This window comes from Microtus ochrogaster, unplaced genomic scaffold (assembly GCF_000317375.1).
Source record: "Microtus ochrogaster isolate Prairie Vole_2 unplaced genomic scaffold, MicOch1.0 UNK5, whole genome shotgun sequence".
Lineage (NCBI taxonomy): Eukaryota > Metazoa > Chordata > Mammalia > Rodentia > Cricetidae > Microtus > Microtus ochrogaster.
In genome coordinates, this window is record NW_004949103.1 from 9,540,303 (window position 1) to 9,553,946 (window position 13,644).

At 40.1% G+C, this 13,644-nt stretch overlaps 1 protein-coding gene across 1 annotated transcript in view; it reads right to left on the reverse strand.

Annotated features, from left to right (window-relative positions):
* Tapt1 (transmembrane anterior posterior transformation 1) overlaps nucleotides 1–13,644 on the reverse strand; it is a 37,872-nt gene that overhangs the window by 19,126 nt on the left and 5,102 nt on the right. The window contains exon 3 of the mRNA XM_005366035.2: nucleotides 6,224–6,342. Coding sequence (XP_005366092.1) covers nucleotides 6,224–6,342 — 119 coding nt within the window. The remainder of the gene's footprint in view (nucleotides 1–6,223; nucleotides 6,343–13,644) is intronic.

Consider the following 13,644-nt stretch of genomic DNA (forward strand, 5'->3'; position numbering starts at 1 on the left):
CAGCCCTGTAAACAAGGATCTTCTTCCACACGTGTTGTTAATAAAAAAGGAAAGTAGCAAAGAGAAAACAACAAACTCACTTCTCAAGTAGCATCTTACAAGATACCTGCATGCACCCCAGCTTCTCCAAGATCTAAGCTCACAAATGAGTTTTTCTAATTAAAGTAACTTAACCAATCACAGCATTTGCTCCTCTCTGCCAGGATATTTTTAGATGACTTATCAGTCAGCATTATCAACACCGTAAGAAGCTTATCTATAATGCTGCCAATCAACCTGGAACGGGCACCTGAACAACCTGTCAGGCTGAGGTTCTGGTTCCGATGGCTGTTAAAGAGCAGCTGTGGGCAGCTCCTTCAGCAAATGCTGGAAATTTCAAGCGCATGCTGGATAAAATTTAAAAAAAAAATCTAAAATACCCCACACCAATCTAATAAAGTTTAGAATAATGGTTTGATTACATGCCATGAAATGACAAGCTTAAATAAGATATTCAATAGAACTTAAAATAAAAATAAGATATTTAACACAATTTAAAGAATATTCAAGTTAAAACATCATATAGTCTCAAAAAAAAACATACTGAAAGATTCTCTACATCCTAAATTTCACCTTTCAATTCCTACAAATACTTCCACTATACTTTTGCAGTTATTACAGATGGCAATTTCTTGTTATACATTTTACTTTTATACATTACACATCTCTGGTCCATTTAAAGTCTCATAGATCCATGGAAGCAGAATTACTTGGCGGAGAATGATGGTCACTAGGAGGCAGCCTTACCGTTGACACTCTACCTGGAAAGTGAAACTGGTACTAACTAGCAAGATCAAGAAGGAAGAGGCAACCACAAGCTGAGGCCATGGACACAGGACAAGTGTCAGCATGACTGAGTTCACTGTAAAATACATGTGCAACTAAAGGGGGAGCAGGACAAGTACTATTGAGACTTAAAACCCATGTATTTCACGTGTTCACATTGCTAAGCGAAGTCCTTTATAACTCTAAAGTAGACTAGAATAAAGTACCAAGAACAAGATGCTTTTCCTGACCTGGGAAACTGAAGAGTTTTTCAAGTTTGACTGGCACACAGTAACTAAATAATCTCTTGGCAGTTTATACCTGATGGCTAACATCTTTTCTTCTACCTTAAATTAGTTATTAGAATGAAGTGGCTGATTTATGAAGCTGTTTGTGTCAAGCAGCTGGGCTGTGTCCTGGGGCAAGGACTGGGGTGTTTGCTGCCACAGAGACCCAAACAAATCATTAGAGATTACATCACAGGTGACTGTCAGGGGTGAGGTATGGTCAAACATGGTGGGATAAACGTGGATAAAGCTTAAGACCAAGTGAGGATGCTAGAGAAGGACGGGAATCCCAGTTCCTCAGGCTTCCATCCTCAAGTGGTTATGTGGTCTATGCTGGCACTTTTGCTTTTGTACGGAGGTCAATTTGGCCAAGAGTATAGAAGGAAAAATCAGGGTTTACTCACCACAAGGAGTCCCTGTGCCACCATACTCCATCCTATAAAGGAAGTGAAAGTGCTCCTCCCTTCGGTCTGATTTACAAGAGAGAAAGAAAGAGAGAAGGTTGTAATGTTGCTACGCTACTTAGAGCGTCATGCTGAGGAACACGGGACAACAAAACCTGATGCTATGAGGGCTTTCTACGCAACAGTATAATGCTCTCCACTGGTGCAGCACACCATCTGCCTGCCAAGAGGAAATAATGGACCTACTTGTTTCCCCAACAAAGATACTAAGAGCTCTCCATACATGCTCTTGTGGTGGCATTAGTTATTCAGGCCAGATTCAAAGGCTTAATTTTGTATGGTAAGAGAAAAGCCTATTTATACTGCACATAAAATGCTAATTTGAGCATAACTATATTGAATGAGGTTAAGGCACATGGAAGAAAGCCAACAGGTGAAGAAACTCAAGAACTTGAAATCCATAGTTCTTTTGGGAGCTAAGAACTCTCCTATGGGGTCATCACTCAAAAGAAAAAGATACTCTCCTTTCCTAAAACAAGAAAAAAAAAAAAGAAGAAGAAGAAGCCAGTGAAGCCTTCAGTAAGAGTCATGTCTAAAACCAAGACAAGGGACCAGAAAATCTGTTTGTCTGAATTTTATTTACTCTAATTATAAAAGAAAAACCACCCCCATATTCCTAAATCTAGCACTTAGCACTGCAATGTTCAGCAGAGCTTTCTTACTAACAGCTGTAGGCTCTGGGCCGAGATCTTACCATTTTCCTCTGCAATCTCATTCAGTGTTTAACTAAGTGTGACAGAATTCTAAAGCACAAAATAACGGAAATTTTAGAAAGAGACAGGATTCACAATGATACTACTTAAATTACCCATATAATTGGTATTTTTAGCATATTTCACAAACTTGGAATGTTAAATTTAGAAAGACGATATTTAATAAACCCACCCCAATAACTCATATAATTATCATAACCCAATTCTGTTTCTATGTTTTCAGTATCAAAAACATCCTAATCTTCTGTAAAATGAGCTATCTTATCCTATCTAGGAAAGGAAAAGAACCTGTTTCTCATGATCCTAGATGCATCACTCTCTCCTTCTCTCTCATTAAACATTGGATAGTAGGGGCTAAGACTGTTAATTCATCAGAAACAGATGCAGCCAAGTCTTTCTAAGATCCCTGAGAGTGGGATGCGCTTTCTGCAGGAGCAGTGCAGCATCCTTTACAAGGAGCACACGCCAGGGTAGACTCACAATTATATCCTGACAACATCCCCCAACAAACACAATTTTAGCTGGTTCAGAGTTGTCAACTTGGTTTGCTGACCAGGAAGCCAAAATGAAGGCTGAGTTACTGAATAGGCTACAAAATCTTGCTGCCTCTCACCCTTGGCTAAGGCAATGTCTCTGTTCAGTCCATTGTTATCAATGGCAACAAAAACTCAAACCTCAAACCAAAGCCAAAACCACATCAAGATAGCAGAAGATCTAGGAACAGGCTCAAAGCAGACACTCTGGGTCCCAGCCATTGCTTGCTTTAAAAAGCCTGTCATAGATGCTGACCAGAGAGAATTTAAGGCAGAGGAGGAGAGGCTCACTCAGGGCAACTCTGCTGCTGCTGAGTCTGCCCCGCTACAGATTACTATTTCCATGTCGGGCTTAATTAACAAGCACACTTTTCTTCTATTTTTAGAAAAAATTAACAAAGAGACTAGGAATATTTTTATTCTTTGAATAAAAAAATTTTGTTTTTGAAACAGAAGAGGTGAGAATGAGAGCGGCTGAAAAGAAGCACACAGTCAACTTTGCAGGTTCGAGTCAGACTGGAGGAGAGAGCACTTTGCTGAAAAAGATGGAACATGAAACAGCGATAGGCAAAACAATCAAATAATCTTTAACGGAAGTAGAGAACATTGAAAGGGAAGCTGTAAGATAGAAGAATTTTGCTATTTAAAAATAATTCTGTAAAAATCAACTGTATTTCGGTCTTCCAGAAATACCCGAAAGGCTGTAAGCATAATGTTAGCAGTAGTTTTGTTCAGAGTCACTTTTCACAGTCTAATATATTTCCATGCTTCAAACAATCTACAGACTTTGTTTTCACTGATCAGAGAAAATAAACTGTGGCTCACATTATTCTAAACACACATGGCTTAACTCAGATAAACAATATTGAAGGTACTAAGTAAGGCATTAAAGCAATACTTCGTATTTTCTTGCCTGCTCTTATAGATGTTTCAAGATGGTTGAAATTCTTCAAGAGAATTTTAACTGTATTCTTGTGTTTCAATTATTATTTAAATACGAGTGACAGTAACTCTTCAGTTAACCTACACTGCAGACAGAGTATTACAAGTTGTTTATACTAGGCTGCCCCCTACAGTCCTCTTAGTTACAAAACCATGGAAATAGAAGGCACTTTTCAAATGTAACTAAAGTTAATTTTGACTGAAAAATGCTTCAAACTAATCTGTTAAAGCAATTATTGTTACATGCTAAAACAAAAACCAGACTGTTATAAAAGGCTGACTACAGGAAGCACCACTCATTTACCCGAGGCAAACTGGAGTAGATGATAAGATTCCTATTTTCTGCAGTACCTCTTAATATCTGCAATAGAAAGGCTATGCTGGATGCTACTTACATGTTCTGCTTCCCCAACTGCCGGAGAAACACAGAAATGATTCTGAGCATACAACAGTATTAGATGCCTCAAGAATACAAAGTATCTTCAAATAAGATGATGAATTTGACCCTCAAGAGAATCTTGAGAACACTGACATGCCATTATCAAGCAGTGTATGTCACTCATGCTCTACCCACATAGAAAGGGATGAACCAATGCAGAAGAAAGAGTCTCTAGGTTATAAACTCTTTTGATGTTTCACCCAGGAATGCCAACAGTTGATCAGAGCCTGCCACGGATAGAACATGAACCTGTTCAACACTGCCGATAAAGGAATAACGAAGAAGTAATCTCACTCACAACGCACATGGGAAACCCCTGCAAGACCTTAGTTATTTTATGTCAGGTTGTTGCACTGGATTAATCTAACATCCCTGTATCTCCCTCTTTATGTAGCCACACACGACAATTTACAGCTGGTAGCATTTTATTGATTTTCTTCTTCTGGCTTGTGAAAAGGGAACTAAAATGCCAAGACCCAGCAAGCTCTCAATACAGAAAGCAGCACATGAAGGTGAGGCTGTGAGGAGTAAAGGACCCGGCCACAGAGGTCCCCAAATGCTTACTAATGATAATGAGATCAAGCCTCTGGAAAGCTCTCCTCAAAGTCAAAAGAAATACGTGACAGATCCTAAGTTCCTAAGACAATCTCCCCATCTGGTTAACTTATGACTAATAAAACATGTGGCATAATTCATATCATTCTGGAAGCTGAGAAAGATTACAGATACAAAATACTAACTTCTATTACACTGATGTAAGCTGAACTCTTACAATTGTTTTATTCTCTGCAATTTTGCTAAAAGTAATTTTTATTCCTTCCACAACCTGATCATTATATTATTCTATTTGCATTAGAAGCATTTCTTCATTCTCAATGGATTGAGGTTCTTTTGAAAGGATTGTATTTACTAGAAGTACTAAGTATAGGCTAATTTTCTACCTCCAAAGAAACATCTTTGTGACTTTAGTCTTTAAAAAAATTCACAATTTTGAATACGTACTAGTAATTTTTTTTAAACTCAACTTTGGTGGTAAAACCATAATTCCAAATGTTATGTTCCATCAAATATTCACCATAATTAAATGGAGTTTCACAAATTATTATTCATTTTAGCATTTTAAAATTTCAAACAGAAAAGAATTTTTTAAAAAAAATTTACAGAAGTGACCCTTGTTAGAGTTGTAACTCAAACAGCTGTGCTGGAGCCAAGTAGCACAGGTCAAGATGACGACATGGAGTGGAGGCATGCCGACATGACTGTCTAGAAGGAAACTCTAAAGCCAGACTTCCTACTCCCCTGAAGAACAAAAGCACACAACTCCACATAGGCTTAACACCCTGGAAGTGAAAGGAACTGGTATTTATTCCTGGGTGCTGTAGGCAGGCACCCTGCTGGCATGCTTCTTATATCTCCAGGTTTCTGGGAACTGGTACTGAGCTCTCAGTGTCCTCTTTTGACACATGAGGGACAAGCTTAGGGGAAGCAGGCACTCCATCCAAGGTGGTTTGGGCTGACTTCTTCCTATCAGAATGGTGCCTTTTTAGTTCTCTACTGCCATCAGCTGGAAGTCTGTGATGAAGGATTCACAGGTCACCAACAGTGATTTTCATGAGAACTAGAGGAAGAAGCCTGCAGTCCCCTAAGTGAGGGCTACTTAGGGGACCCAGATATCCACCTGCCCAGCCTAGAAGCTGGGTCTTTCATAGATGAGGCCCAGAAGACCTCATAATCCACATACAGGTGGGTTAAGAGCATGGCCAGCCAGTCTCTACTTTTAGTCCTGTTTCTCTCCTGCTCGCCCACACAGCCCTCCACATCACTATCAGTTTACTGGCTAAGCAAAGGATGGCCCAAAATCTCTCTGGAAAACAATGCATATATAAGATGTGTAACATTGTCTAATATAAACTGAACAGATAAGCAGTGTTTAAAGACCTGTGATTGAAACCACATGAATTATCTTTATTCTAAGAACCCTACAAGTTATAAAGCAAATTAATTGTTTAGACACTAAAAATAGCCAGAGATCTAAACTTACCGCAGGCCATAGCAAGGCAGAGTGAAGAGCCTGAACAGCGCCAGGAAGACTCTTAAAGGAAGCAGGGTGAACACATACAGAAAGGCATCGAGGCACAGGAAAATTCCAAAAAACATGAGCTACATTGACAAAGGAGAGAAGGAAAAAAAAAGAGAAATATTCTTTAAATAGTTGTTGACCCCAAATTCAAACATTCAAGATTTCTAAACTTACGAGAAATGAATTCCCGATTACTTGGTTTAAGAACCAGCACAACGTTAGGCTCTCATTACTCTTCCCAGAGTTTTCGGTTTACCATCCACAGAAGCCAACTAACTACTCAAAAGATGAGTGGCTTGGACTCAATGATGTGACTTTCTGGTACTTTTTAAAACATTAGAGAAACTAAGTAAAGTCTTTCAGATGAGCTTCCTACCTTTAACCTTATTCTTCTATGTCCTGCTCATCAGATAGATAGAGGCAGTTTTAATTTGAACAGTTTTTATAAACTGGTTACTAAGTTTAATATAATTTTGCAAGCATGGATAGCTGCTATACTTGGAAAGCCCTATATTCTGATTAACTGCAGAAATAATTACTATTTTTAACCTATCCTGTTTCTTACAGATTTATACTTTCCATTTCCCCCACTAAATTTAGCAGGATACTTCCTAAAAGGAAGTAAAGTCTTTTCTTAGCTTGAAGTAACTGGACCTAGTTTATTAAACTCCGCTGCTCAAACGTGGTGACATACAAACATGTTTGATGGATATGCTCTCACTACAATACCCTGCATAACTGGAGGCAATAAACTGCCCTGCCTGAATGTAGTATCCAAACTCATCGTGCTATAAGCAGAAGCTTCTCAAAACTCATGAGAAAGTTCTAACTTCCAGGACATGGGGTCTTTAAAGAGGTGATTTAGGTGTAAAGGTCATTAGGCTAGGTCCTGATCCAACATGACCGCTACCCTGGAGATGGCAGTTGTGAGCCTTGCCTTCAATGACTTAGCTAGCTCTCCAGCCCAGACTGGTGCTCTTATAAGAGAGGGAATTAGGACATAGACACCCATAGGAATGACCGGATGAGACCTTTGGAAAAGGAGCCTGTCCACAAACCAAGGAGAAACCAACTCTGCTGACTCCTACATGTCAGGCTTCCTCCCACTGCATTCCTGTTGCTTAAACTGTACAATGTACAATACTTTGTTATGGTAGTCTCAGCCAACAAATGCATACGTATTTAAGCAAAAGCCTGTATTTTATTAATTTCTGACAAAAATCTAAGAAATAAATACTTTATCTATATGCCAGATTTCTTAATCTGAACATACAGCTTTTTTCAACAGTCTAGACTCGTGAACAACAATGAGAGAAGAATGCTAATCTAAGCCATGTGGAAGACTACAGTTTTAGGTCCTCCCCCTTCATGAGTCACCCAGATGCCACTGTTGGTGTGCAGGGTTGGTTTTCATCCATGTTTACGGGTATGCAGAGGAGTACTAAAGACCGAGCAGCAGTCCTTACTTATGACTCTATTGCCCTTGAGAAACCCTTTCTGTCTGCACATCCCAAGAAGAGTCTTGGGTATGTCTACACAAGAACACAAAACACTAAGAAGAGCAGCGTGTGCCGTCTCCTCATGAGCTCACGCTAGGCCAGGCCTAGGGGGGTAGGGAGAAAATAAGCCTTAAGGGCCGTGAGGTGCTGGCAAGACAGTAAAGATGGGAAGAATAAAACTCCTCAGCTCAGCAGGTTTTGTGTTAGTACCCTGCATTGTGCAGAGCAGAAGCAGAAGTCTAAAGGCCTTCCTTTCACAATGCAAGTCTATGCCTTAAACCCAGTGACTGTGTAGACCCTATAACTGGACCACTGGAGCTGGTAAAAGAGCTCATGACTAAGACAGAGGAGAGCATGTGACTGCAATTTAAAACCATTTTAGCTGAGTGAGGGTAAATATTCACAGGTGCGAGAGTACAAAATGCACAGGAAAAGCAGGAGGGAAGCCCCTCAGTTTGGAGATGTGGGAAGAGGACAGTCCTTGCCACTGTGGCATCACATTTTCTTCTAAAGAGCACTCTTCTAAATTCCTTACAAATGCAAAGAAATTAGAGAGACGAGTGGAGTGTGAGCCTAGCCCTGTGCAGGATATCACTGTCCATCATCCACTTCATGGACACAGTGACTCAGGATGCTCTGGCCTCCTGCCAATGTCTGCAGTGTTCCAGGCAAGGGGCAGGTGTAGTGTTCAGCACGCAATGCTCCTTTCAGCTCTTGAGGAAATGGTCACCTCTGCTTGACACATTAGGAAGCCATGGATGCCCAGGGATGTGCATCAGCAAAGAAACTAGCAAGTCTGTCCAGTCAGACCAAATGTCCTTCCTGTTTTGGCTTCTTCAAGTAATTCAAGCAGAGTACTTCCACTATTCTTACTAGTCTTATGGGTTAGGCTGGGTTTTCTTTTCACTAACTTATCTTGTAATCTGTTTACTGTCTTTAGAAAATCCAAGAATTTAATGGATCACACATTTAGACTGGCTGCTAGCTTTAAACTATGTGGCCAATGAAACGCTTTGAGAACACATCAACATAAATAATGTGTACTTTCAAATCTTTGTGTGGTATCTTGGGAAGGCAGGTCATTTGTATTTCTTTTTTATTTACACTAACTATAACTTACTTAGCCATTTGCAAGTATCTGTGAATGAGTTCCTTCTCTAGCAGACAAAGTATAAAGTAAAGAACGACACCAGTGAGTATGCAGCTTTTTACTGAGACACAAAGGTCTCCTGCCTTCCTTGGACAATCACTTCATTTTCAAAACAATGCAATGCTGTGACTACTACAAAACCAGCAGTGATTTATTTGTTTGTTTGTTTGCTGTTTTTTGAGACAGGGTTTTCTCTGTGTATTCCTGGCTGTCTGGAACTTTTCCACAGCTAAGAATACACTTTATATTGTATTTCACTATGTAGCTTTATATACATACTCAAAACAATGGGAAGAAAGCCTCACAAAAATAGTGTCTGCTTTTGGAGCACAAGCTGATGTTTTCTATTTTCCCTCTAAATAATGATATCTCCAATCCTGAGCGCCAAATGAAACGTGTTCTCAGGGAGTCCATAAACCACCAATCCATGCTGGCTCATAGTATGAAAAAAACCTCAGCCTAGAAAAGTAGGCAAGTTAAAGTCTGGTTCCTTCTGGAGCAGACACTGCAGACATGGAGACAGTGGGCCTTTGCTGAGGGCAGTGCTGGAACACAGTGGGAAGTTCTTACAAAGGTGAATTTGAATTACAAGTTACAAACTGCAGACACTCCATTCTCAAATATATTCTCTTCAGTCTTCAGAGCACAGACTGATCAAATGTGCATAAAGAGATTCCTTCAAAAATAACTGTGGGCTTAATTAATAAGGTGACCACTGCAAGCCCTTGAGTGCAATCAAGGGGCAGGACTGTTTGCTAGTCTGACTCTGAGATCTGTCCCTCAGTCTACTGAGGCCTCTATAGGTGCAGCCCCTTCTTATGGCCATCAGGCCAGGACTAACTCTGCAGTGACACTATGGATATGTTCTAGAGCAGCAGGGCCATGGCAAAGATGTTGGTCATTCTGCAGAAAGCCACACCATGTTCTATGCTCAAATTCACTGCTGAATTCCTAGTCCTCTATATTAAAAACGATTCACTGAAGGCTTTTCCTATCCGATACTCTGTGTTGAGGCTGTTATAGGAGTGGTAATATTTCTGTAACACTGCTGGGCAATAAACATTAAACACTTGTGAAATGTTCTAAGCATTTACAAAGAACCTAATAAAGTTATTCTTAGCCATTTGAAACGCTTGTCTTAAAACAAACAAAAACATAGCTTCTATCCATGAGGAATTTGATTTTTTAAGTTGAAAATAAAAAAAATCTCCAGGGCCCCTCCCTTAATGTCATTTAAAATTTCAAAATAAATAAAACTATGGCTAAAAGAAACAGAAATGGTCGTGGAATGTATTTGTTTCTTCAGAGTTCATCAGAATTCTGAGTATTGTCTCCTCTACCGAGGCCAGCACACATCTTCTACTATGTCAAGGCACTGCAGCCTTGAGTGCTGGCTGGAAAACATGGGTAAAGAGCCTAGAAGAGCTCCCTCTCTGGCCCCAACTGCCACTTTGTATCTGGTCCTACACTTGGGGACAGAGGCTCCACAGGGTGTTAATGATCTCAGAGCAAAAAGAAACAGTGCAGTGAGGGCAGGCAGTGAGTGGTGAGCCAAGGAAGAGTCCAAGCAAGGCTAAGTGGAGTGCCTGGGATACAGCAGTGTTCAACAGCATGGTGAGAGAGGCCACGCACGAGGTATAACCTTCCTACAAATTAAGAACTAAAGTGACTATTTTAAAAGCCCCAGGGAAGGATCAGTGTTTGTGGTGTCTGTGATGGGAGATGTGGGGTGCACTGAAGCCTATGCACAAGACAGTCAGAAAAGATTTCCACAGAGGAAACAACAGAGTCACCAGGCAGTCAAGAGGACCAGAATTTCACACAGAAACATGTGCCTCATGCAATGTGGGGTGTAGGCTGTGGATACAGTTATATAAGAGGCATAAGAGGCATAATACCATCTTCAGTTCATAGCTAAAGAGCTCAACTTCTTATCCAGCAATTCTCAACAATGTAAGGATCTGACTTTGAACATAGTTGCCACACATTCAAGGATATCTGCAGAGTAAATAATTTCCATGTACCTGAACTCAAAAATTCATGTCCCTAAGAAGTCTATACTCAGATGGCCAACAAAAGGACTGCTGAGTCAGGTTCTTCTGTGCTGGGTGAGTTTATATACACACCTGTAAGCACAGAAAGCAAGGCAATCTCAATCAATGCGTCACAGTCATCATAATCCACATCTGGTGCACAATTAACAATAGACAGACTTCATGAAGGGTAGAGAAACTGAAGAACTGAATTTGCAGAAAGGTAAGTACAATGAATGACCCTACTATTTTCTAGTCTCTTATCTGATGGTATGTCCTAAGCATTCCACTTATGCTAACTTGGTTAGGACTTTTCTCAATACACAGGCAGAATTACTACTTGATATTCTTAATGGGACAAACTGGGCAGAGGGGGTCCTGCTGAGAGGCTGGCCAGATGCAAGACAGTAAGAGTGCCCTGAAAGCTGGAATAGGATGAAAGTTAAGCAAGTACATGAGGGCTTCACAGCTCCTGCAGACGAAGGAAGCAGACGCAAGGTGACAACACATCTTTTAGGCTCAGATCTACTTTTCAGGAAGAGATCAGCCTTGTTAGTTGGACAGTAAGCAGTCGAGTCAAAACAGCCTGAGTAAGGGATCAAGGTGGCATCATAAAAGATATCCAAAGCCAACAAGACAAAAAGTTCCTGACCAACAGCTCCTAAGTTGCAAGGTTACAGTCGTCTTCTAATTAGCTGGATGGTCTTATGTGCCCAGCAGGCAACAGCAATTTCACAATGAGAGGTAGTGATAATTCACTGGCTGCTATCTTGTCCTATCAAGCCTTATTTCTGTCACTATGGCCTCAGGTAGGGATGATACAGAAGAGGAGGAAGGCCTGCCAAAATGCCGAGTCCAATCAGGCTGCACTGGTCTTCCATCTTCTGGGTAACTCCCTAAATGGGGATCTGGGCAATGTGTGCGTCCCAGACAAAGAAAGGCTGCATCCCAAGATGGATTTAGAGAAAGTTTCTATAAACGTGTTATCATGGAATTAGAAACCAAGAGGATGACCAATAAGTCACTGACAGAAACAGGGGTCTGAGTAAGCAGTATGTCAGTTTCATAAGGAAATTGGGAGCTGTTTCACTGAAATAAAGTGAACTGACAGCTATTACTAAGTTTTCTTTACATACGCCTTGTGATGAAACAAAACCAGCTTTATATGATGAAAATTAAGTTCATTACTATGAGATAAACTTTTGAATTATTCTGCTTAAATTTTAACTTTGCTTACTGTCAAAAAGGGCAAGAATTGAGTTCTCCTACTAGAATTTTTCTGTTACCATCTATTTTCCCTGTTTCTCAGAAGCAAACTCATTAAAAGGTCTGTGGCGGTTAGAAAAAGAATGGTCCCCATATGCTCATATATTTGAATGGTTGCTCCCTAGTCATTGGAACTGTTTTGGAAACAATTAGGGAGTGTGGCCTTGGAGGAGGTGTGTCACTGGGGTGAGATTTGAAGTTTCAAAAGTCCACATCAGGTCAGTCTCTGTCTGTCTCTGCTTTGAATTTGAATTAAGGTCTCAGCTACCGCTTTAGAGCCATGCCTACCTGCCTGGTGTGGCCATGCTCCCCACCATGACGATACTGGACTAACCCCCTGAAACTGTAAACAAACCCCCAATAAAATGCTTTCTTTTATAAGTTGTGTTGGTAATGGTGTCTTTTCACATCAGTAGAAAAGTAACTATGACAGGTTCATATACTATTAGGTCTCTTGAGATGACTCTGTCAATCTTCTCATCTTAGATGAATATAGTAAAGTCCTAAGGAGACTCAAACGAGCAGGCAGCTGATGGTGGACCACATGTTTCTGGTACTCTAGGAACCTCTCTTCTTTTTGGTTAAAAGTCCATGCTTAGTAATAACTTCTTGTGGATGAATATGAAGGTCCTACAACAGTTTCATGCGTTGATCATGTGGTTCCCAGGTGAGACCCTGAGAATTTAGAAGACAGAGCCTAGGGAGGGGAGAGGTTGTGGAAGGGTTATCCTTAGGAGCTGTATTCTATCCTGGACACCTTTCTGCTTTCTCTCAGCTTTCTGTTTGCCTCTGACACCCACTCCCATCACTAGGTTCTGCCGCACCAGCAACTCAGAAGCCAGAGTTAAGGTCTAGTACTTCTGAAATAATATGAACAAGTAAATTTTGTTTTCCCTAGTTGTTTATGCCAGTTTCAAAAATCTGACCAACTACATAAATATCATTATTTTTAACCTTCAACCTGATAAATTTAAGGTTCATAAAAATTTGTGAGTTTGCTAGAGGCAGGAAATTTTTATTTTTGAAGTTGGTCTAAGCTACACAATAAGAGATCTGTTTTGAAATAATAAAAATTGGGATGGTTCAGTAGTGGGGCACTTGCCTCATTGCACCTCCCTGTGTTTAATCCTTAGTGCAACAAAATAAATAAATAATGATGAGTAAGTAGGTGGTTGAAGGATTCCTTAAAAATGGTAGCTGCATTTAAGACTAAACAGAGGAGCTTAGTTTACATAAGATTTATTTAGAAACTATCATATACAAAGTATGGTAACCGTGAAATAAATGGCTGCCCAAAGCATGCCATTACAAGGTAAAACTTTTCATAACAGGCAAGGTTCACAAACAAGTAATTTTTGTAAAGGTTGCACAACAATAATTATTGTAACCTATATCTAATATATATCCAACATGAGGGATAAATGACAAGTAGAC